This window comes from Ambystoma mexicanum, chromosome 5p (assembly GCF_040938575.1).
Source record: "Ambystoma mexicanum isolate Mex_15411 chromosome 5p, UKY_AmexF1_1, whole genome shotgun sequence".
Taxonomy (NCBI): domain Eukaryota; kingdom Metazoa; phylum Chordata; class Amphibia; order Caudata; family Ambystomatidae; genus Ambystoma; species Ambystoma mexicanum.
Window position 1 is genome coordinate 69,723,611 of NC_090930.1, and position 25,224 is coordinate 69,748,834.

The window sequence follows — 25,224 nt, forward strand, 5'->3', positions numbered from 1 at the left end:
CCTGGAACAGACTCATAACCAGCAGGTGGTTCTGTCTACAAAGAGTACTTTTGAGGAACTTTCCACTACTAAATACAAGGACAGTTCTACCAACACAGACCCTCCTGTGTGGGCAATTAGCCCAGCAATGAAGGAGGGTAGGCTAGCACCGAAGGAAGGATGTTCAGCATCTTCCATTGCAACTAATACTCTGCCCCTGGTTACACGGGATCAGCTCGAGGCTCCAGTGCCAACTAGCAACATCAAATTATTTGACTTATTTAAGAAACCAAAATCAGGTTTATCCCTAATGAAGGAAGGTCTACTTAAAGTAAACAAGAAAGGCGACAAAAACTATGGGAAAATAGTCATACCAACAGACAAACCTATAGGACAGAGACCTTTGCCTACAAGAAAACCCACATTGAGATCTAAAATTGCAACTGGTCTATCCCTTCCAAGGAACTTGGCACTTACGTGCAAACTGCCAACTCATGAGAGACCAGTAATAAAAAAAACAGAAATTGCTCCTGCTGCCCGCCTAAAAGTAACTCCTGATGAGTCCCCTCGCCCACTGGACATCACGTCGACATATGACAACATGGACATCTCTCTCATGGACTTATCTGTTTATTCAGACATAAACACCACACGGGAGGGGGAGTCAGGATCGAATACCTCCGGAACAGAAAGTGGTATCGAGGAAGAAGATCCAGAAATATACAGCAAGATATAAGAAGTCGACCTTAAAGGGGAGATGAAGGCTCAGACAATAATAGACAGGGCGGTGCGGCTAGTGTCCTTCAAAAAGCCCTCAATGCCCACGTTATCGATTCCGAACTCGGTTTTCGATAAAAAACTGAAGTGGAAAACTAGAGAGTAGAGAAATATCGGCCAGCCCCACAGAAAAAGAGAGGGCAGACATACATCCATCTAACGCCTTGGTTTACACAACACTGGGAGACAGACAGAACATTCTTGTCCAGAGATCCCTGGAAACTACCAGTAATAAAGGAGTCAGCCCTGACGCGTCAAAGGAAACAAAAAGAACAGTGTCATGGGCAGAAACGATTGAGAGAAAACCGGCATGTGGGCCCAACAATCACAATGCCCACAATGGACCGGGGGCAAAAAATGCCAAGGAACATTACAGAATACTATTGGAAAGAACTCTAGGCTACGAAGACAACTTAATTATGAATCGGGCTAACGTTATGAGGCTCTTACAATCCCTGGATCTTCTGGAGGAATTAAAATCGAGGGATTTAGACTGGATCAAATTTCATAATGAACAGCGACACGACAGTGTGATTCTTCACACAAGTGATCAAAACACTAAAAATGTACTCTTAGAGTTGGGCCCAAAACTTAACTTATGTGGATTTGTGCTTGGGGAGTTGGAGGAGGAAAACAGATCCGACCGTGTAGCTACTCGGAAACATCTACTACACAACCACCGAAGTACCACTACCAAACCCTATAAGGATCATCCGATGAAAGCAGGAAATAGTGGTAGAGGGACCCGAGAGGTTGATAGTGGAGGAGACCAAGTGCATATTCAATCAGAAAAAGCAGGACCAAACTTGGTGAATAGTCAAGACGACTGGAGTTGGCTGGCTGGGGTCCTATCTGCTAAGTCATAACGCCAACACCCATCTATGAGTGCCCACTCCAACTCCAAACCAAAAGGGATAAAGATCATGAGTTGGAACACAAGGGGTTATGTGCATTTACTTGGCAATTCAGCAACACACCTGTCCTCTTACGACCTATTTTGCTTGCAAGAAACCTGGTTGTGTGATCTACCTCTTCTGGACAGGTTTGAGCTATATCTAAACCCCGCAACAAAGGGCACAAAAGGCAGACCGAGCTCGGGTTTACTGTTGGGGGTAAAGCGCACCAGTGGCATAAAAGTGTTCTCTTCTCTAAACAGAAACCCTTGGATCCAACTTACTAGGATTTCATCCACGTCAGAACCAGCTTCACTTACTTCAGACTGGCAGTTGCTTATATGCAACGTATACTGGGGCCCGACAGCCCGAGATGAGGACAAACTCATGGAAGTCCTACTGGAAGCCATGGACGACGCCGGGATTGAATGCCCACTACTTGAAATTCTGCTATGTGGTGACTTGAACATGGAATGTTACGACAAGAATCAGAGGAAAATAGAGTTCCTGCCTTTGAACGCCTCAAAAAAAATAACGAGAGGCGTGGTCATGGAGAAGGAACTACTAGCCAGAAATATACACTTGGTAAACGGTAACTTGGCGGGCGACAAACCAGCCGCCCGCACATGGAAACGGGGTGCCCAAACAAGTACACTGGACTATATGTTTGCATCAGAAAATCTCTTTGGCAAATGAATATCGTTGGAAGTGATCCCCACGATCCAGAGTGATCACAACATCCTGGAACTCAAATCTGAGGCCTGGAACAAGCTCTCGTCTGTACCAGGCAAACATCTACCAAACCAATTTCTTGAGTCAACTCCTGGTGGCAATAGACTACGCATGGGAAGAAAAGAGATGGCCCTGGTGCTGGATTCCTTAATCAAGGACCAAGGTCCCAACCTGATAGAATATGCTGAAACACTGAAGATCTTTCGCCCAAAAGTAGTCGCCAAGGAAATTCACCAATGCAAGCGGTACCACTATGATCACCAAGTAGTGACAAAAAAAAACTGGTAAAAAAAGCCAGGAGATTATGTGTTAAAACCAGAGCACCAGCTGACTTAGTCCTGTATACTAAAGCTAGAAACACCTACAGGAACTGGCTTAAGCAACACAAACATCAAATAATGCAACAAGACAGTGAGAAGATGCTTCACCTACTATCTACTAAAAACATCACTGGTATTTGGAAGTTGATCAATGAAATAAACATCCCTTCCGACTCAAAAATGGTAAATCCAATAGCCTCAGAAGTTTGGGAAACTCACTTTCGGAACCTTTACTCTATGGGGAAAATATGTGGTCCTGCCCCATTCTTACCATCGAATGAGCCCTGGGACTTTAAATTTGGAAAACAAGATATTCTAGACCTTATTAAACAATCCGATTCTTCAAGGGCTGCAGGACCTGATGGTCTCACCAACGACATCCTCAAAAGGGACCCGGAAAAATGGGCTTCGTTCATGCTGGATTTGTATAACAACATAACAAGACTAAAAAAATTACCTAAATCTTGGACGACGTCCATAATTGTGCCAATCTTTAAGAAGGGAGATAGGTCCGTGCCCACTAACTACAGACCGATTGCCCTTTTGGATGTCGTCGGCAAAATATTTGCAGCACTAATCTTGAAACATCTAAATGATTGGAGTCGGCTGGCAGACCATCTGGACCCTTGGCAATCAGGCTTTCGAAAGGGCATTGGAACATCCTTAAATGTGCTACTCATCAATATAATCAAATGCATGGTTAAGGCCAAGAAATATAAGAACATTTATATCGCGTCAATAGACTTGGAACAGGCATTCGATTCTGTTGATCGCGGAATGCTATGGCACAAATTAAGGAAATGGGGATGTCCGACCAACCTGAGAGAACCTCTCGAAGCACTACACACGGGGACAACCCTCAGAGTAAGGTTGGACAGACAGGGCAACCTCTCAAACAATGTGGTGGCCATGCACGGTCTTAAACAGGGCTGTCGGTTGGCTCCCGCTGTTTTTTGCCTTTTTATATCCGACATGCAGGAAGCTTTCGAAGCAGTGAGGTGTTTCCCCCCAAAAATCGCAGAGACCGTCGTGGGAAGGCTGTTATTTGCGGAAGATCTTCTGTTGCTAGACCAAACGGCCATCGGACTTCAGCGGCAACTAAAGGCACTCGAGTCATACACACAAGGAAACGGCCTCCGTATAAATCCAAAAAAATCAAAGATCCTGAGGCTAGGACCTATCATCGGCATGAAAAATCTAAGGTGGTACCTTTCCGGGGAAGAAGTACCAGTGGTTTCGTCCATGATATACCTTGGAGTAACCTTAAACAACAGCATCCAAGATGGTCCAGGTATCTGCAGGCCTAGAAGTAAAGTTACGAACTTAGCTTAGAAAGCTTTGTTAATCAAGCAACGATACTGTTCTTTTTCCCTTCGTCCTCTGATAGATTTCTACAAACTGAAAGTTGTGCCAATTCTCACTTACGCAGCAGAGGCGAATTTCTTCATCAATTCAGATGTTTGGAAACTGTTGGAGGGCCCATTCTGGAAAAGAGTATTGGGCTTACCGACATCAACTCCAATGGAAAGTGTGCGTAAGGAACTAGGCCTATCGTCCCTTTACATATCTACGGTCTGGAAATCCCTGACACTCCTCTGCAAATGTCTGCACCCCCAGGAAAGAAGTGGATTTGTGGCAATTAATGAAGCAATCAAAAGACAATTGATTCCGGTCCTAACCAAGTGGCAATTAATTTGTTTAGAAATCCTGAATACCATAGCACTAAAACCAGACAATCTCATGTTAAATCCGCTCATGGTAAAGAGAAAACTCTTGGACTGGGACTGGATAGCCACCCTGGACAGGCTCAGTGCTTTGCCATCAATCACCCAAGGCATGGACGAGCACTATTGCAGAGGCACATTCCACCCTTACTTGGATAAATTTCCCTCAAATACGGAAAGACAGCGGTTCTTAAAATTCCGACTAAACCTCTTCCACACAAGAGAAGTCTTAGGGAGAAGAACCAAAAAAGAGGAAAAACCCAGTTTGCTGTGTCAAGGCTGTGGGCAAGAGGCTGAAACCTTACAGCACCTAGTGATGAATTGTGTTACCTTAACTAAGTTCAGAGGGAAATGGTTGGGGACGCACCTTTCAAATTTAAGCACTTTAACCTTGCAGGACAGGTGGATAATTCTGAGAAGGGGGGAAAAAGTATCTACGACCCTGGCTATGTTGAACTTTATGAGAGAAACTTTTACAATTCTGGACATTTAGTTATTTTTCTTGAGTTATACTGTTCCCCCCCTATATATATATATATAATTGATGTAACTGTGTTTTTTTTTTCTTCTTCCTTTTTTTCAATTCTTTTCTTTTCTTTTTATCTCCACAATGCATTTAAAGTTTCCTTTGGTAACTAATTGATGCAATAAAATAAAAAAAATAAAAAATGTGCCCTTTTCAAAATGTTACAATGCCTATTTCTTATGATCAATTTCATTATATATTGTAGTCATAATAAGACTGTTACACTATTTTACTGAGCAAACACCATTATGAAAACCTATGATAAGCATATACATTATTTTACGATAGAAAGGTATCATTTCAAGATGGACGGTCTCGCACTCTTCTATCTTACTCTTTGGAAAGACCTTTAAGGGAAATGGGGCGAATGACAGCAGTGATGGTTCTTGGCTGCTTTGCATAATAGTAAAGAGTATTTTGGGAGCAAAGGAATTACAGCGTATCTTTATATTTGATTACTATGTCTTGCGATATAAGGGTTGTATGCTTGAGCCACTAAGCACAATGCCCAGTTGGCATTGTTACATTTTCCACATCACTCTCACTAGTGTGTTTATGAGGCCGGGCACATGCGCATTCACCCCGAGAGAATTTGATGAATTGGAATTGAAATACCAAGTGCAATATTGTAGCAGAATTTACTTTATAGATTGATTTCTACATGCAAGGTTCACTCCAACTCAAAGATGTCAATGTAGAAGGCTGTCTTCAGACAACCACTCACCTAATTTCCCAAGTCTGGATTTATGTCAAGAATAGCAATAACAATCATTTTGAAAATGGCCTCCTAAGGAATTTATTGATTGAATTATGGACATCAGTGTATAGAATTTTCTTCTCTGTATAAACTTGAGAATAAATACCATTGAAGACATTCAAACATCTGGAGTATTATGTGTTCTCCTGCAGGATGTCCCCCTTCACAAAGCTTTATTGGCTACATCTGGGGCAGATCTGTCCACTTTGGAGGAAATTTGGCTACAAGAGCTGAAGGTGATTTGTATCATCCTGCCCAGTGCCTCTTTTTCTGTTTTTGTTTTGTCTACCTGTAGCTTACTCTTTCGCGCTAAGTGTCTGTCCGCGCCCTTTTCTGACATGCTCTCTTAGTCTACCTGCCTCTCCATTTCTGATTCTCTGCTTCCAATTCACTTCTCACACTTTCTCTTCTGTCTCCATATCACTGTTTCTGTGTCTGTCTCTCATCCTTTGAATCCATCTTTTCTTGTCGGCATATCTCCCTCTTCTACTGTCTGACTGAGGTCTACATGCGACTGACCTGAAGGATTCACTGATGACTTCAAGGCCCACAGGTGCCTTTCAAAGGGCACTGAATTGGGGCATTTGCATTTCACTTTCCATCTGTCCCGTGATTGGTTCTAACCCACCCTACTGGATTTTGAGAGGCACCTCCCTATTGGTGATTCTTTTCCATCTCTTGTTGGTCTCTCTCCTCCCCTGTTTTGACCTTCGGCTCTCCTGACGGGCCGGTTAATCTCTAAACCTGTTGAGATCATGAATAGCGGCATAAGATGTGTTTTGAGGGTGACCTCTTTGCAGTCAAAAGTTGTGAACAATCCTTTGGAGGGTGATGGAAGCTTGCATAGAAGCTGATCACAGTGAGGTCTAGGGGGCACCAATTAGCAGTTTGGAGGGTGAAGATCATTTCAAGAAGGGTTACACCCTCTAAATAAGGGTGAGTTGAGCAGTATGTCTGTGGTCTCTTCTTTTCCTGAGGGCATATTCCCTTGACGGCCATGTTCCCTACCATCTTGGTAGCTTAGTCTAGCAACTTTTACTCACTTTGTCTCCTCGGCACACACAGTCTTGACGTATTTATCCAGGGAGAAGAGGACAACGTCTGTGACCTGCTCAACTGTAATGTAAAAATAAAGATATTAGCAATGACCAAAATACACATGACACATACAGGGAAGCTATACGGAAGCATCATTTGGACACTTCTGAATTTAGACAGAGACACCAATCAAGGGCCTCACTGTTGACTCATGGATTGGGTAAATGCCTTGCTGCATATTGCGCACGGCCAGGGGTTTTGTCTCAGCGCCCACTGCCTTTATTAGCTGCCCCCTACTTGTTGGTGCTATTGGGAAGGCCATGGCACAAGCAAGAGCACTTGGTTCTGAGTGTTTCCAAAATGGTTGGAATGTCCTGCAATTGTGCCGTTAACAGCATGCACTCCTACTCTGCATGCCCACACTCCATACCTCGCCACGTGTAACACGGCACATGGACTTCTGCTCTGTATGCCCTCACTCCATACCTCTCGACGTGTAACAAGCCACATTCACTCCTGCTCTGCATACCCACACTCCATACCTCGCCACGTGTAACACGGCACATGCACTCATACTCTGCATGCCCACACTCCATACCTCTCGACGTGTAACATGCCACATGCATTCCCGCTCTGCATACCCACACTCCATACTTCTCCACGTGTACCACGCCACAGGCACTCATACTCTGCATGCCCACACTCCATACCTCTCCACGTGTAACACGCTGCATGCACTCATGCTTTGCATGCCCACACTCCATACTTCTCCACGTGTAACACGCTGCATGCACTCATACTTTGCATGCCCACACTCCATACCTCTCGACGTGTAACACGCCACAGGCACTCATACTCTGCATGCCCACACTCCATACCTCTCCACGTGTAACACGCTGCATGCACTCCTGCTCTATTGACATGCTTGGTGGGATTCATTAGGGAGATATGGCTGTGATTTAATGTATCAGGGATGTGGCCTGGCATGCTTAATTGCCCTTCTTTGTTCAAGTTTAGGTGTATGGGCATGGGTATGGGGCAAGCTTAAGTGTATGGGTATGAGCATGTGGGGCGAGTTTAGGTGTATGGGCATGAGTATGTGGGACAATGTTAGGTGTATGGGCATGAGTATATGGGGCAAGCTTAGGTGTATGGGTATGAGCATGTGGGGCGAGTTTAGGTGTATGGGCATGAGTATGTGGGACAATGTTAGGTGTATGGGCATGAGTATATGGGGCAAGCTTAGGTGTATGGGCATGAGTGTGTGGGGCAAGCTTAGGTGTATGGACATGAGCATGTTGGGCAAGTCTAGGTGTATGGGCATGAGTATGTGGGGCAAGCTTAGGTGTATGGGCATGAGTATGTGGGGCAATCTTAGGTGTATGGGCATGAGTATGCAGGGCAGGCTTAGGTGTATAGGCATGGGTATGTGGGGCAAGCTTAGGTGTATGGCACATGAGTATGTGGGGAAAGCTTAGGTGTATGGGCATGAGTATGTGGGGCAAGGTAAGGTGTGTGGGCACGAGTATCTGGGGCAGGCTTAGGTGTGTGGGCATGAGCATGTGGGGCAAGCTTAGGTTTATGGGCATGAGTATGTGGGGCAGGCTTAGGTTTATGGGCATGAGTATGTGGGGCAGGCTTAGGTGTATGAGCATAAGTATGTGGGGCACACTTTGATGTATGAGCATGAGTATGTGGGGCACACTTAGGTGTATGGGCATGAGTATGTGGGGCAAGCTTAGGTGTATGGACATGAGCATGTGGGGCAAGCTTAGGTGTATGGGCATGAGTATGTGGGCCAAGCTTAGGTGTATGGGCATGAGGGTGTGGGGCAAGTTTAGGTGTATGGGCATGAGTATGCAGGGCAGGCTTAGGTGCATAGGCATGGGTATGTGGGGCAAGCTTAGGTGTGTGGGCATGAGTATGTGGGTCAAGCTTAGGTGTATGGCACATGAGTATGTGGGGAAAGCTTAGTTGTATGGCACATGAGTATGTGGGGAAACTTAGGTGTATGGGCATGAGTATGTGGGGCAAGGTAAGGTGTGTGGGCATGAGTATCTGGGGCAGGCTTAGGTGTATGGGCATGAGTATGTGGGGGAAGCTTAGGTGTGTGGGCATGAGTATGTGGGGCAAGACTAGGTGTATGGGCATGAGTATGTGGGGCAAGATTAGGTGTATGGGCATGAGTATGTGAGGCAAGCTTAAGTGTATGGGCATGAGTATGTGGGGCACACTTAGATGTATGGGCATGAGTACGTGGGGCAAGCTTAGGTGTGTGGGCATGTGTATGTGGGGCAAGCTTAGGTGTATGGGCATGAGTATGTTGGGCAAGCCTAGGTGTATGGGCATGAGTATGTGGACCAAGCTTAGGTGTATGGGCATGAGTGTGTGGGGCAAGCTTAGGTATATGGACATGAGTATGTTGGGCAAGCTTAGGTGTATGGGCATGAGTATGTGGGACAATGTTAGGTGTATGGGCATGAGTATGTGGGGCATGCTTAGGTGTATGGGCATGAGTATGTGGGCCAAGCTTAGGTGTGTGGGCATGAGCATGTGGGTCAAGCTTAGGTGTATGGCACATGAGTATGTGGGGAAAGCTTAGGTGTATTGGCATGAGTATGTGGGGCAAGCTTAGGTGTATGGGTATGAGTATGCGGGGCAGGCTTAGGTGTATGAGCATGAGTATGTAGGGCAAGATTAGGTGTATGGGCATGAGTATGTGGGGCAAGGTAAGGTGTGTGGGCACGAGTATCTGGGGCAAGCTTAGGTGTATGGGTATGAGTATGCGGGGCAGGCTTAGGTGTATGGGCATGAGTATGTGGGGCAAGATTAGGTGTATGGGCATAAGTATGTGGGGAAAGCTTAGGTTTATGGGCATGAGTATGTTGGGCACACATAGGTGTATGGGCATGTGGGTGTGGGGCAAGTTTAGGTGTATGAGCATGAGTATGTGGGGCACACTTTGATGTATGAGCATGAGTATGTGGGGCACACTTTGATGTATGAGCATGAGTATGTGGGGCACACTTTGATGTATGAGCATGAGTATGTGGGGCACACTTAGATGTATGGGCATGAGTATGTGGGGCAAGCTTAGGTGTGTGGGCATGTGCATGTGGGGCAAGCTTAGGTGTATGGACATGAGCATGTGGGGCAAGCTTAGGTGTATGGGCATGAGTATGTGGGCCAAGCTTAGGTGCATGGGCATGAGTGTGTGGGGCAAGCTTAGGTGTATGGACATGAGTATGTTGGGCAAGCCTAGGTGTATGGGCATGAGGGTGTGGGGCAAGTTTAGGTGTATGGGCATGAGTATGCAGGGCAGGCTTAGGTGTATAGGCATGGGTATGTGGGGCAAGCTTAGGTGTGTGGGCATAAGTATGTGGGTCAAGCTTAGGTGTATGGCACATGAGTATGTGGGGAAAGCTTAGGTGTATGGGCATGAGTATGTGGGGCAAGGTAAGGTGTGTGGGCATGAGTATCTGGGGCAAGCTTAGGTGTATGGGCATGAGTATGCAGGGCAGGCTTAGGTGTATGGGCATGAGTATGTGGGGCAAGCTTAGGTGTGTGGGCATGAGTATGTGGGGCAAGACTAGGTGTATGAGCATGAGTATGTGGGGCACACTTAGGTGTGTGGGCATGAGTATGTGAGGCAAGCTTAAGTGTATGGGCATGAGTATGTGGGGCACACTTAGATGTATGGGCATGAGTACGTGGGGCAAGCTTAGGTGTGTGGGCATGTGTATGTGGGGCAAGCTTAGGTGTATGGACATGAGTATGTGGGGCAAGCTTAGGTGTATGGGCATGAGTATGTGGGGCAAGCTTAGGTGTATGGGCATGAGTATGTGTTGCAAGCTTAGGTGTGTGGGCCTGAGTTTGCAGGGCAAGATTAGGTGTATGGGCATGAGTATGTGGGGCAAGCTTAAGTGTATGGGCATAAGTATGTGGGGCAAGCTTAGGTGTATGGGCATGAGTATGTGGGGCACACTTCGATGTATGAGCATGAGTACGTGGGGTAAGCTTAGGTGTGTGGGCATGTGTATGTGGGGCAGGTTTAGGTGTATGGGCATGAGTATGTGGGGCAAGCTTAGGTGTATGGGCATGAGTATGTGTGGCAAGCTTAGGCGTGTGGGCATGAATATGCGGGGCAAGCTTAGGTGTATGGGCATGAGTATGTGGGGCAAGCTTAAGTGTATGGGCATGAGTATGTGGGGCACACTTAGATGTATGGGCATGAGTATGTGGGGCAAGCTTAGGTGTATGGGCATGAGTATGTGTGGCAAGCTTAGGCGTGTGGGCATGAATATGCGGGGCGAGCTTATGTGTATGGATATGAGTATGTGGGGCAAGCTTAGGTGTATGGGCATGAGTATGTGGGGCACACTTAGATGTATGAGCATGAGTATGTGGGGCACACTTAGGTGTGTGGGCATGAGTATGTGGGGCAAGCTTAAGTCTATGGGCATAAGTATGTGGGACACACTTAGATGTAAGGGCATGAGTACGTGGGGCAAGCTTTGGTGTGTGGGCATGTGTATGTGGGGCAAGCTTAGGTGTGTGGGCATGTGTATGTGAGGTACCCTTCAATGTATGGGCATGAGTACGTGGGGCAATCTTAGGTGTGTGGCCATGAGTATGTGGGACAAGCTTAAGTGTATGGGCATGAGTATGTGGGGCACACTTAGATGTATGGGCATGAGTACATGGGGCAAGCTTTTGTGTGTGGGCATGAGCATGTGGGGCAAGCTTAGGTGTGTGGGCATGAGTATGTGGGGCAAGGTAAGGTGTGTGGGCACGAGTATCTGGGGCAAGCTTAGGTCTATGGGTATGAGTATGCGGGGCAGGCTTAGGTGTATGGGCATGAGTATGTGGGGCAAGATTAGGTGTATGGACATGAGTATGTGGGGCAAGGTAACGTGTGTGGGCACGAGTATCTGGGGCAAGCTTAGGTGTATGAGTATGAGTATGCGGGGCAGGCTTAGGTGTATGGGCATGAGTATGTGGGGCAAGATTAGGTCTATGGGCATGAGTATGTGGGGCATGCTTAGATGTATGGGCATGAGTAAGTGGGGCAAGTTTAGGTGTGTGGGCATGTGTATGTGGGGCACGCTTAGGTGTATGGACATGAGCATGTGGGGCAAGCTTAGGTGTATGGGCATGAGTATGTGGGCCAAGCTTAGGTGTATGGGCATGAGTGTGTGGGGCAAGCTTAGGTGTATGGACATGAGTGTGTTGGGCAAGCCTAGGTGTATGGGCATGAGGGTGTGGGGCAAGTTTAGGTGTATGGGCATGAGTATGCAGGGCAGGCTTAGGTGTATAGGCATGAGTATGTGGGGCAAGCTTAGGTGTGTGGGCATGAGTATGTGGGTCAAGCTTAGGTGTATGGCACATGAGTATGTGGGGAAAGCTTAGGTGCATGGCACATGAGTATGTGGGGAAAGCTCAGGTGTATGGGCATGAGTATGTGGGGCAAGGTAAGGTGTGTGGGCATGAGTGTCTGGGGCAAGCTTAGGTGTATGGGCATGAGTATGTGGGCTAAGCTTAGGTGTATGGGCATAAGTGTGTGGGGCAAGCTTAGGTGTATGGACATGAGTATGTTGGGCAAGCCTAGGTGTATGGGCATGAGGGTGTGGGGCAAGTTTAGGTGTATGGGCATGAGTATGCAGGGCAGGCTTAGGTGTATAGGCATGGGTATGTGGGGCAAGCTTAGGTGTGTGGGCATGAGTATGTGGGTCAGGTTTAGGTGTATGGCACATGAGTATGTGGGGAAAGCTTAGGTGTATGGCACATGAGTATGTGGGGAAAGCTTAGGTGTATGGGCATGAGTATGTGGGGCAAGGTAAGGTGTGTGGGCATGAGTATCTGGGGCAAGCTTAGGTGTATGGGCATGAGTATGCAGGGCAGGCTTAGGTGTATGGGCATGAGTATGTGGGGCAAGCTTAGGTGTGTGGGCATGAGTATGTGGGGCAAGATTAGGTGTATGGGCATGAGTATGTTGGGCAGGCTTAGGTGTATGGGCATAAGTATGTGGGGCACACTTTGATGTATGAGCATGAGTATGTGGGGCACACTTAGGTGTGTGGGCATGAGTATGTGAGGCAAGCTTAAGTGTATGGGCATGAGTATGTGGGGCACACTTAGATGTATGGGCATGAGTACGTGGGGCAAGCTTAGGTGTGTGGGCATGTGTATGTGGGGCAAGCTTAGGTGTATGGACATGAGTATGTGGCAAAGCTTAGGTGTATGGGCATGAGTATGTGGGGCAAGCTTAGGTGTATGGGCATGAGTATGTGGGGCAAGATTAGGTGTATGGGCATGAGTATGTTGGGCAGGCTTAGGTGTATGGGCATGAGGGTGTGGGGCAAGTTTAGGTGTATGAGCATAAGTATGTGGGGCACACTTTGATGTATGAGTATGTGGGGCACACTTAGATGTATGCGCATGAGTATGTGGGGCAAGCTTAGGTGTGTGGGCATGTGTATGTGGGGCACGCTTAGGTGTATGGGCATGAGTGTGTGGGGCAAGCTTAGGTGTATGGACATGAGTATGTTGGGCAAGCCTAGGTGTATGGGCATGAGTATGCAGGGCAGGCTTAGGTGTGTGGGCATGAGTATGTGGGTCAAGCTTAGGTGTATGGCACATGAGTATGTGGGGAAAGCTTAGGTGTATGGCACATGAGTATGTGGGGAAAGCTTAGGTGTATGGGCATGAGTATGTGGGGCAAGGTAAGGTGTGTGGGCATGAGTATCTGGAGCAAGCTTAGGTGTATGGGCATGAGTGTGTGGGGCAAGCTTAGGTGTATGGACATGAGTATGTTGGGCAAGCCTAGGTGTATGGGCATGAGGGTGTGGGGCAAGTTTAGGTGTATGGGCATGAGTATGCAGGGCAGGCTTAGGTGTATAGGCATGGTTATGTTGGGCAAGCTTAGGTGTGTGGACATGAGTATGTGGGTCAAGCTTAGGTGTATGGCACATGAGTATGTGGGGAAAGCTTAGGTGTATGGCACATGAGTATGTGGGGAAAGCCTAGGTGTATGGGCATGAGTATGTGGGGCAAGGTAAGGTGTGTGGGCATGAGTATCTGGGGCAAGCTTAGGTGTATGGGCATGAGTATGCAGGGCAGGCTTAGGTGTATGGGCATGCGTATGTGGGGCAAGCTTAGGTGTGTGGGCATGAGTATGTGGGGCAAGATTAGGTGTATGGGCATGAGTATGTTGGGCAGGCTTCGGTGTATGAGCATAAGTATGTGGGGCACACTTTGATGTATGAGCATGAGTATGTGGGGCACACTTAGGTGTGTGGGCATGAGTATGTGAGGCAAGCTTAGGTGTATGGACATGAGTATGTGGGGTAAGCTTAGGTGTATGGGCATGAGTACGTGGGGCAAGCTTAGGTGTGTGGGCATGTGTATGTGGGGCAAGCTTAGGTGTATGGACATGAGTATGTGTTGCAAGCTTAGGTGTGTGGGCCTGAGTTTGCAGGGCAAGATTAGGTGTATGGGCATGAGTATGTTGGGCAAGCTTAAGTGTATGGGCATGAGTATGTGGGGCAAGCTTAGGTGTATGGGCATGAGTATGTGGGGCACACTTCGATGTATGAGCATGAGTATGTGGGGCACACTTTGATGTATGAGCATGAGTATGTGGGGCACACTTAGATGTATGGGCATGAGTATGTGGGGCAAGCTTAGGTGTGTGGGCATGTGTATGTGGGGCAAGCTTAGGTGTATGGACATGAGCATGTGGGGCAAGCTTAGGTGTATGGGCATGAGTATGTGGGCCAAGCTTAGGTGCATGGGCATGAGTGTGTGGGGCAAGCTTAGGTGTATGGACATGAGTATGTTGGGCAAGCCTAGGTGTATGGGCATGAGGGTGTGGGGCAAGTTTAGGTGTATGGCCATGAGTATGCAGGGCAGGCTTAGGTGTATAGGCATGGGTATGTGGGGCAAGCTTAGGTGTGTGGGCATGAGTATGTGGGTCAAGCTTAGGTGTATGGCACACGAGTATGTGGGGAAAGCTTAGGTGTATGGGCATGAGTATGTGGGGCAAGGTAAGATGTGTGGGCATGAGTATCTGGGGAAAGTTTAGGTGTATGGGCATGAGTATGCAGGGCAGACTTAGGTATATGGGCATGAGTATGTGGGGCAAGCTTAGGTGTGTGGGCATGAGTATGTGGGGCAAGACTAGGTGTATGGGCATGAGTATGTTGGGCAGGCTTAGGTGTATGGGCATGAGTATGTTGGGCAGGCTTAGGTGTAGGAGCATAAGTATGTGGGGCACACTGATGTATGAGCATGAGTATGTGGGGCACACTTAGGTGTGTGGGCATGAGTATGTGAGGCAAGCGTAAGTGTATGGGCATGAGTATGTGGGGCACACTTAGATGTATGGGCATGAGTACGTGGGGCAAGCTTAGGTGTGTGGGCATGTGTATGTGGGGCAAGCTTAGGTGTATGGACATGAGTATGTGGGGCAAGCTTAGGTGTATGGGCATGAGTATGTGGGGCAAGCTTAGGTGTATGGGCATGAGTATGTGTTGCAAGCTTAGGTGTGTGGGCCTGAGTTTGCAGGGCAAGATTAGGTGTATGGGCATGGGTATGTGGGGCAAGCTTAAGTGTATGGGCATGAGTATGTGGGGCAAGCTTAGGTGTATGGGCATGAGTGTGTGGGGCACACTTCGATGTATGAGCATGAGTACGTGGGGTAAGCTTAGGTGTGTGGGCATGTGTATGTGGGGCAGGTTTAGGTGTATGGGCATGAGTATGTGGGGCAAGCTTAGGTGTATGGGCATGAGTATGTGTGGCAAGCTTAGGCGTGTGGGAATGAATATGCGGGGCAAGCTTAGGTGTATGGGCATGAGTATGTGGGGCAAGCTTAAGTGTATGGGTATGAGCATGCGGGGCGAGCTTATGTGTATGGATATGAGTATGTGGGGCAAGCTTAGGTGTATGGGCATGAGTATGTGGGGCACACTTAGATGTATGAGCATGAGTATGTGGGGCACACTTAGGTGTGTGGGCATGAGTATGTGGGGCAAGCTTAAGTCTATGGGCATAAGTATGTGGGACACACTTAGATGTAAGGGCATGAGTACGTGGGGAAAGCTTTGGTGTGTGGGCATGTGTATGTGGGGCAAGCTTAGGTGTGTGGGCATGTGTATGTGAGGTACCCTTCAATGTATGGGCATGAGTACGGCAAGGTAAGGTGTGTGGGCATGAGTACGTGGGGCACACTTAGATGTATGGGCATGAGTACATGGGGCAAGCTTTTGTGTGTGGGCATGAGCATGTCGGGCAAGCTTAGGTGTGTGGGCATGAGTATGTGGGGCAAGGTAAGGTGTGTGGGCACGAGTATCTGGGGCAAGCTTAGGTGTATGGGTATGAGTATGCGGGGCAGGCTTAGGTGTATGGGAATGAGTATGTGGGGCAAGATTAGGTGTATGGACATGAGTATGTGGGGCAAGGTAAGGTGTGTGGGCACGAGTATCTGGGGCAAGCTTAGGTGTATGAGTATGAGTATGCGGGGCAGGCTTAGGTGTATGGGCATGAGTATGTGGGGCAAGATTAGGTGTATGGGCATGAGTATGTGGGGCACGCTTAGATGTATGGGCATGAGTAAGTGGGGCAAGCTTAGGTGTGTGGGCATGTGTATGTGGGGCACGCTTAGGTGTATGGACATGAGCATGTGGGGCAAGCTTAGGTGTATGGGCATGAGTATGTGGGCCAAGCTTAGGTGTATGGGCATGAGTGTGTGGGGCAAGCTTAGGTGTATGGACATGAGTGCGTTGGGCAAGCCTAGGTGTATGGGCATGAGGGTGTGGGGCAAGTTTAGGTGTATGGGCATGAGTATGCAGGGCAGGCTTAGGTGCATGGCACATGAGTATGTGGGGAAAGCTTAGGTGCATGGCACATGAGTATGTGGGGAAAGCTCAGGTGTATAGGCATGGGTATGTGGGGCAAGCTTAGGTGTGTGGGCATGAGTATGTGGGTCAAGCTTAGGTGTATGGCACATGAGTATGTGGGGAAAGCTTAGGTGCATGGCACATGAGTATGTGGGGAAAGCTCAGGTGTATGGGCATGAGTATGTGGGGCAAGGTAAGGTATGTGGGCATGAGTGTCTGGGGCAAGCTTAGGTGTATGGGCATGAGTATGTGGGCTAAGCTTAGGTGTACGGGCATGAGTGTTTGGGGAAAGCTTAGGTGTATGGACATGAGTATGTTGGGCAAGCCTAGGTGTATGGGCATGAGGGTGTGGGGCAAGTTTAGGTGTATGGGCATGAGTATGCAGGGCAGGCTTAGGTGTATAGGCATGGGTATGTGGGGCAAGCTTAGGTGTGTGGGCATGAGTATGTGGGTCAAGTTTAGGTGTATGGCACATGAGTATGTGGGGAAAGCTTAGGTGTATGGCACATGAGTATGTGGGGAAAGCTTAGGTGTATGGGCATGAGTATGTGGGGCAAGGTAAGGTGTGTGGGCATGAGTATCTGGGGCAAGCTTAGATGTATGGGCATAAGTATGCAGGGCAGGCTTAGGTGTAGGGGCATGAGTATGTGGGGCAAGCTTAGGTGTGTGGACATGAGTATGTGGGGCAAGATTAGGTGTATGGGCATGAGTATGTTGGGCAGGCTTAGGTGTATGGGCATAAGTATGTGGGGCACACTTTGATGTATGAGCATGAGTATGTGGGGCACACTTAGGTGTGTGGGCATGAGTATGTGAGGCAAGCTTAAGTGTATGGGCATGAGTATGTGGGGCACACTTAGATGTATGGGCATGAGTACGTGGGGCAAGCTTAGGTGTGTGGGCATGTGTATGTGGGGCAAGCTTAGGTGTATGGACATGAGTATGTGGGGCAAGCTTAGGTGTATGGGCATGAGTATGTGGGGCAAGCTTAGGTGTATGGGTATGAGTATGCAGGGCAGGCATAGGTGTATGGGCATGAGTATGTGGGGCAAGGTAAGGTGTGTGGGCACGAGTATCTGGGGCAAGCTTAGGTGTATGGGTATGAGTATGCGGGGCAGGCTTAGGTGTATGGGCATGAGTATGTGGGGCAAGATTAGGTGTATGGGCATGAGTATGTTGGGCAGGCTTAGGTGTATGGGCATGAGGGTGTGGGGCAAGTTTAGGTGTATGAGCATAAGTATGTGGGGCACACTTTGATGTATGAGCATGAGTATGTGGGGCACACTTAGATGTATGGGCATGAGTATGTGGGGCAAGCTTAGGTGTGTGGGCATGTGTATGTGGGGTACGCTTAGGTGTATGGGCATGAGTGTGTGGGGCAAGCTTAGGTGTATGGACATGAGTATGTTGGGCAAGCCTAGGCGTATGGGCATGAGGGTGTGGGGCAAGTTTAGGTGTATGGGCATGAGTATGCAGGGCAGGCTTAGGTGTGTGGGCATGAGTATGTGGGTCAAGCTTAGGTGTATGGCACATGAGTATGTGGGGAAAGCTTAGGTGTATGGGCATGAGTATGTGGGGCAAGGTAAGGTGTGTGGGAATGAGTATCTGGGGCAAGCTTAGGTGTATGGGCATGAGTATGTGGGCCAAGCTTAGGTGTATGGGCATGAGTGTGTGGGGCAAGCTTAGGTGTATGGACATGAGTATGTTGGGCAAGCCTAGGTGTATGGGCATGAGGGTGTGGGGCAAGTTTAGGTGTATGGGCATGAGTATGCAGGGCAGGCTTAGGTGTATAGGCATGGGTATGTGGGGCAAGCTTAGGTGTGTGGGCATGAGTATGTGGGTCAAGCTTAGGTGTATGGCACATGAGTATGTGGGGAAAGCTTAGGTGTATGGCACATGAGTATGTGGGGAAAGCCTAGGTGTATGGGCATGAGTATGTGGGGCAAGGTAAGGTGTGTGGGCATGAGTATCTGGGGCAAGCTTAGGTGTATGGGCATGAGTATGCAGGGCAGGCTTAGGTGTATGGGCATGAGTATGTGGGGCAAGCTTAGGTGTGTGGGCATGAGTATGTGGGGCAAGATTAGGTGTATGGGCATGAGTATGTTGGGCAGGCTTAGGTGTATGAGCATAAGTATGTGGGGCACACTTTGATGTATGAGCATGAGTATGTGGGGCACACTTAGGTGTGTGGGCATGAGTATGTGAGGCAAGCTTAAGTGTATGGGCATGAGTATGTGGGGCACACTTAGATGTATGGGCATGAGTACGTGGGGCAAGCTTAGGTGTGTGGGCATGTGTATGTGGGGCAAGCTTAGGTGTATGGACATGAGTATGTGGGGTAAGCTTAGGTGTATGGGCATGAGTACGTGGGGCAAGCTTAGGTGTGTGGGCATGTGTATGTGGGGCAAGCTTAGGTGTATGGACATGAGTATGTGTTGCAAGCTTAGGTGTGTGGGCCTGAGTTTGCAGGGCAAGATTAGGTGTATGGGCATGAGTATGTGGGGCAAGCTTAGGTGTATGGGCATGAGTATGTGGGACAAGCTTAGGTGTATGGGCATGAGTATGTGGGGCACACTTCGATGTATGAGCATGAGTACGTGGGGTAAGCTTAGGTGTGTGGGCATGTGTATGCGGGGCAGGCTTAGGTGTATGGGCATGAGTATGTGGGGCAAGCTTAGGTGTATGGGCATGAGTATGTGTGGCAAGCTTAGGCGTGTGGGCATGAATATGCGGGGCAAGCTTAGGTGTATGGGCATGAGTATGTGGGGCAAGCTTAAGTGTATGGGTATGAGCATGTGGGGCGAGCTTATGTGTATGGATATGGGTATGTGGGGCAAGCTTAGGTGTATGTGCATGAGTATGTGGGGCACACTTAGATGTATGAGCATGAGTATGTGGGGCACACTTAGGTGTGTGGGCATGAGTATGTGGGGCAAGCTTAAGTCTATGGGCATAAGTATGTGGGACACACTTAGATGTAAGGGCATGAGTATGTGGGCAAGCTTTGGTGTGTGGGTATGTGTATGTGGGGCAAGCTTAGGTGTGTGGGCATGTGTATGTGAGGTACCCTTCAATGTATGGGCATGAGTACGTGGTGCAAGCTTAGGTGTGTGGCCATGAGTATGTGGGACAAGCTTAAGTGTATGGGCATGAGTATGTGGGGCACACTTAGATGTATGGGCATGAGTACATGGGGCAAGCTTTTGTGTGTGGGCATGAGTATGTGGGGCAAGCTTAGGTGTGTGGGCATGAGTATGTGGGGCAAGCTTAAGTGTATGGGCATGTGTATGTGGGGTACCCTTCAATGTATGAGCATGAGTATGTGGGCACACTTAGGTGTATAGGCATGAGTATGTGGGGCACACTTAGATGTATGGGCATGAGTACGTGGGGCAAGCTTAGGTGTGTGGGCATGTGTATGTGGGGCAAGCTTAGGTGTGTGGGCATGAGCATGTGGGGCAAGCTTATGTGTGTGGGCATGAGTATGTGGGGCAAGCTTAAGTGTATGGGCATGTGTATGTGGGGTACCCTTCAATGTATGAGCATGAGTATGTGGGCACACTTAGGTGTATAGGCATGAGTATGTGGGGCACACTTAGATGTATGGGCATGAGTACGTGGGGCAAGCTTAGGTGTGTGGGCATGTGTATGTGGGGCAAGCTTAGGTGTGTGGGCATGAGCATGTGGGGCAAGCTTATGTGTGTGGGCATGAGTATGTGGGGCAAGCTTAAGTGTATGGGCATGTGTATGTGGGGTACCCTTCAATGTATGAGCATGAGTATGTGGGCACACTTAGGTGTATTGGCATGAGTATGTGGGCCACACTTAGATGTATGGGCCTGGGTTTGCGGGGCAAGCATAGGTGTGTGGGCATGTGTATGTGGGGCAAGCGTAGGTGTGTGGGCATGAGTATGTGGGGCACACTTAGATGTATGGGCATGAGTACGTGGGGCAAGCTTAGGTGTGTGGGCATGTGTATGTGGGGCAAGCGTAGGTGTGTGGGCATGTGTATGTGGGGCAAGCATAGGTGTGTGGGCATGAGCATGTGGGGCAAGCTTAGGTGTATCGGCATGGGTATGTTGGGTGACCAAGTGTTTGTGCATCTACTGTATGCTCTCTCCACCGGTTGGTGTGTTGGTGGTGAATCTGTGGTAGCAAATCTGAGTGGCAGGTCAGAGATGGACGTTTTTATAGGGGTCATTGGGGAAGAGGTACTGGTGGATGTTTATGAGCACCTGGTCTGACATGGGGCGGGGCCTGGCCCTCCAAAGTGTGCACAGTCTATGCATCAGACTGATCACTAGATGAGTGGGGTGTTGGTGACCATTGGTGTTTACTGGCAGATGGGGCAAAAGGACTTAATATTGTCAAAGTTTCAGTGCTCTTTATAATTTGGAAGGGTTGGAACTGGTGTGTGATTATGAAGAAGTAATCTTAGCTTCTGGGGGGTTGCCGCCACATTAGAGGAGGGACTGTCAACTTGGCTGCATGGTTATGTATTTAGGGTTGCTTACACAATGACCACATTAGGTTTGAGGTCATTGTTCAAACCAGGATTTTAATGTTGTTCTTTGCTTGTGGGCATCTCTAACACGCATCACAACTAACATTTTCCACCAATTTAACTGGATCCTCATGTCAGCCCTGTTTATGCGGCTTAAAAAGTAGCATGATGCACTAGGTTAATCACGACAAATCTGGGCTTTGTGACCAGCAAACGTTGTGTGGTGTTTATTGTGGCGCTCCAGTGCTACGGGTCTACTTTTGTGGGCTCCTTATGGCTTGCTTTTTTATTTATTTGTTTCTATGTGAAACCTGGCTAGACCACAACCAAGGTACTGTTCCTTTTGTGCTACTACCTGTTCACTCATAGTGGGTGGGCCCAGGCAAGTGGTCTACAGCCACCTGGGGAATCTACTGTGGTGGCACAATTTCTTTAATGAAGGAACCCCCTTATATTCAGATAAAGAAGTATAAGTATGGTAAGTGTTTAATGAGAGCTTAGAGGTTTTAATTGGATGAATTCTATATCTTAGGAGAGCTTAGAGGTTTTACCTGGGCGAGTGATATATCCTACGAGAGCTTAGTGGTTTGAAGTGGATGAGTGATATATCTTAGGAGAGCTTAGAGGTTTTACCTGGGTGAGTGATATATTTTAGGAGAGCTTAAAGGTTTTAAGTGGATGAGTGATATATCTTACGAAAGCTTAGAGGCTTAAACTGGATGAGTGATATATCTTAGGAGAGCTTAGACATTTTAAGTGGATGAGTGATATATCTTTGGAGAGTTTAGAGGTTTTACCTGGGTGAGTGATATATCTTAAGAGAGCTTAGAGGTTTTACCTGGCTGAGTGATATATTTTAGGAGAGCTTAGAGGTTTAAAGTGGATGAGTGATATATCTTAAGAGAGTTTTTTGCTTGGATTGGATCTCGTTTGTACATTGGCGCTGGATCGGCTGATAGCCCGTTGTCCGATCACTGCGAGACCACAAGACCTCACTGAAACCAACCGGGTGCAGATACTAATTAGCAGTCCACTCCCAAACATCATCATTGAGACCTGCATGGGATATCCCCAAATATTCAACTGCCTTGAGAAAAACCATTGGTTGAAACACGTGTCGGCACTCCCAAATCATAGGCATGTAGCTTGATGACTTGCATTGTGAACATCGCACACATTAGAATATATGTCACACAAGTGACAACCAATGTTAACCAAGGAACATGCGTGACCAATTGACATAATTATAAATAAACCAAATCTTCTCAAATCTAAAAAGTGTTGGATAGTCATTGAAGAAGAAACCAATGTGCTGTCGTTGACAACGGGCTATCAGCCGATCCAGCGCCAACGTACAAAATAGTTCCAATCCCAGCAAAAAATGTATACTTAAACCTTGGATTGCAGGAGCTCTGTCCATTTAGAAACTCATATACAGGCTGCAGGACCCAACCAGTCTACCCCCAAACAAACAATCACCAACACGGAATCACAACCGAGCGCAGAGATCCACAGTTGCTACAAGCTCCAACTCCTTCTCACGTACATATCTTAAGAGAGATCAGAGGTTTTACCTGGGTGATTGTTATATCTTACGAGAGCTTAGAGGTTTTACCTCGGTGAGTGATATATCTTAAGAGAGCTTAGAGGTTTTACCTGGGTGATTGATATATCTCGCGAGAGCTTAGAGGTTTTACCTCAGTGTCTGACATATCTTAAGAGAGCTTAGAGGTTTTACCTGGGTGATTGATATATCTTACGAGAGCTTAGAGGTTTTACCTGGGTGATTGATATATCATACGAGAGCTTAGAGGTTTTACCTCAGTGAGTGATATATCTTGCGAGAGCTTAGAGGTTTTACCTGGGTGATTGATATATCTCATGAGAGCTTAGAGGTTTTACCTCAGTGAGTGATATATCTTAAGAGAGCTTAGAGGTTTTACCTGGGTGATTGATATATCTTGCGAGAGCTCAGAGGTTTTACCTCGGTGAGTGATATATCTTAAGAGAGCTTAGAGGTTTTACCTGGGTGATTGATATATCTTACGAGAGCTTAGAGGTTTTACCTCGGTGAGTGATATATCTTAAGAGAGCTTAGAGGTTTTACCTGGGTGATTGATATATCTTGCGAGAGCTCAGAGGTTTTACCTCGGTGAGTGATATATCTTAAGAGAGCTTAGAGGTTTTACCTGGGTGATTGATATATCTTACGAGAGCTTAGAGGTTTTACCTGGGTGATTGATATATCTTACGAGAGCTTAGAGATTTTACCTTGGTGAGTGATATATCTTAAGATAGCTTAGAGGTTATATCTGGATAATTGGAGTGTCTCAAGTGAGGTCAGAGATCTTCTGTCCCAGAATAGTTTAGATTGTGTGTAGATAATGGAATTGTCTCATGAGTGCTTAAAGAGTTAATTCCAAAGAGAGCGGGGCCTAATGAAGACCCAGAAACTCTACGTAGGTGAGTGACCCTGAGCTGGAAGAAGATATTGGTCTTCATACTTCATGCTCATTCAATCCTTGGCCCTTTCTGCCGATATTCCCAGAAGAAGTCAGAGAATCCTATAAGACTCTTGGCATTTTTAAGGAAAATATGACCTAAAACGGGAAAGCTGTGTTTTCAGAATCTGGACCCTAGGGAGAGATCAGAGATTTCATGGAAAACACACATGTTTAACCGACAGCCTTTGGAAAACTTGAGAGCGTCTAAGAATGGCATCTAATTTGGAACAGAGTGTGTCTCAAATTAGCAGAGACCTCTAGGCCCCATGGAAAATTAAAGGCTGCTATTTAAAGGGTATTATTAGGGTGACTAATTTAGTATGTGGCGGACACCTACAGGAGCACGTAGTTTGATACAAGGTTCCTAAGGAATCCGAGGAAATCTGCAAAGAATTCAAAAGCGCATCAGGGCTCAGGAGCAACTGCGTAACCACTGCCAATCCCAGAATGCATCCTAATATGAACTTTCTAAGAGGATGAACACGGCTCCTGAATCCCCTGTGGTGCAGAACGCTTTCTTCTTTTTACCTATTATTTTGATCTTCTTTACGATCTTGCCGGTGGTGTTGTTGATTTTCACATTGACGTTGATGGGCTCTCCATGATAATAGATCTATGGATCGCAAGGGAGGAAAACCAGAAGAAGCAGAGTGAGCAGCAAGAATAGGACGCAGGAAATAATGGACCTGATCTCCAGGGAAAGCCACAGGTCTGGTCCTATCTGGTAATGAGTTAGGCCAGAAGACGGCACGACCGTTACTCACCTCTTTATCCAGCGATGCCTCCAGGTGCAGGGGTCTGTCAGACAACATGAACTGGCGGGTGATCTCTGTCTTGGGGGCTACACCCAGGTTGGCTGGAGCAAATTGGACCTTTCGAATGACCAGCTGTACTGAGTTCCTTTGGAAAACGGAAACAGTGCTTGTATTAAGATTATGATCCCTGAGAAGGACACACAACACATACACAAATATATTGTGTCATCCCCAACACTTCATAGCCAATTATATGTACATGAGCACCCTAGGATCTTCAAAGCCACACACGTACTTATATGTCATGTAATTATCATTGTTTTTTATAACACGCTTAATAGAACCTGTGTTTCTCTGCATTGTCTTGCTTCCAAGACGAGCGCATTGCCACTACCTGTGTCGAATTTGTTTGTATGATACCTGTGCAGTGTGATGATGCACAGAATATGGGGACAGAGTCAGTTGGAGGTGGGCCTAGTTTGGGGATATATTTCTATATGTTCTGTTAATAAATCGTTCATTTAATCTGAAGTGGACCTTCTGTCCATGGAGGACCTGGCATTTATTGAGAAACTGTTAGGAAAGGGAATGTTATACGAAGGAAATATTGGCATATGAACATCTGCTATTAGCAAGCAATGAGATTCATCTTGAAAGGGGAGAAATTGGAAAGAGCAGCAAGAGTGCTGTCTCCCGAAGGTCTGTGGAGTAAAGTAACCAATCCAGGAAGTGAAAGATGTCAAGGGATACATAAAATGAAACAGAGGGTGTGATATCGGTGGCCAGGGGTTAAGAAGGATAGTGAAAGTAAAATTAGAG

At 47.4% G+C, this 25,224-nt stretch overlaps 1 protein-coding gene across 1 annotated transcript in view; it reads right to left on the reverse strand.

The window, feature by feature from the left end:
- The window catches only part of ARR3 (arrestin 3), a 309,162-nt gene that overhangs the window by 17,618 nt on the left and 266,320 nt on the right, over positions 1-25,224 (reverse strand). The window contains exons 9-11 of the mRNA XM_069612469.1: positions 24,415-24,550; positions 24,179-24,263; positions 6,752-6,824 (exon numbers count right to left, since the gene is read on the reverse strand). Coding sequence (XP_069468570.1) covers positions 6,752-6,824; positions 24,179-24,263; positions 24,415-24,550 — 294 coding nt within the window. The remainder of the gene's footprint in view (positions 1-6,751; positions 6,825-24,178; positions 24,264-24,414; positions 24,551-25,224) is intronic.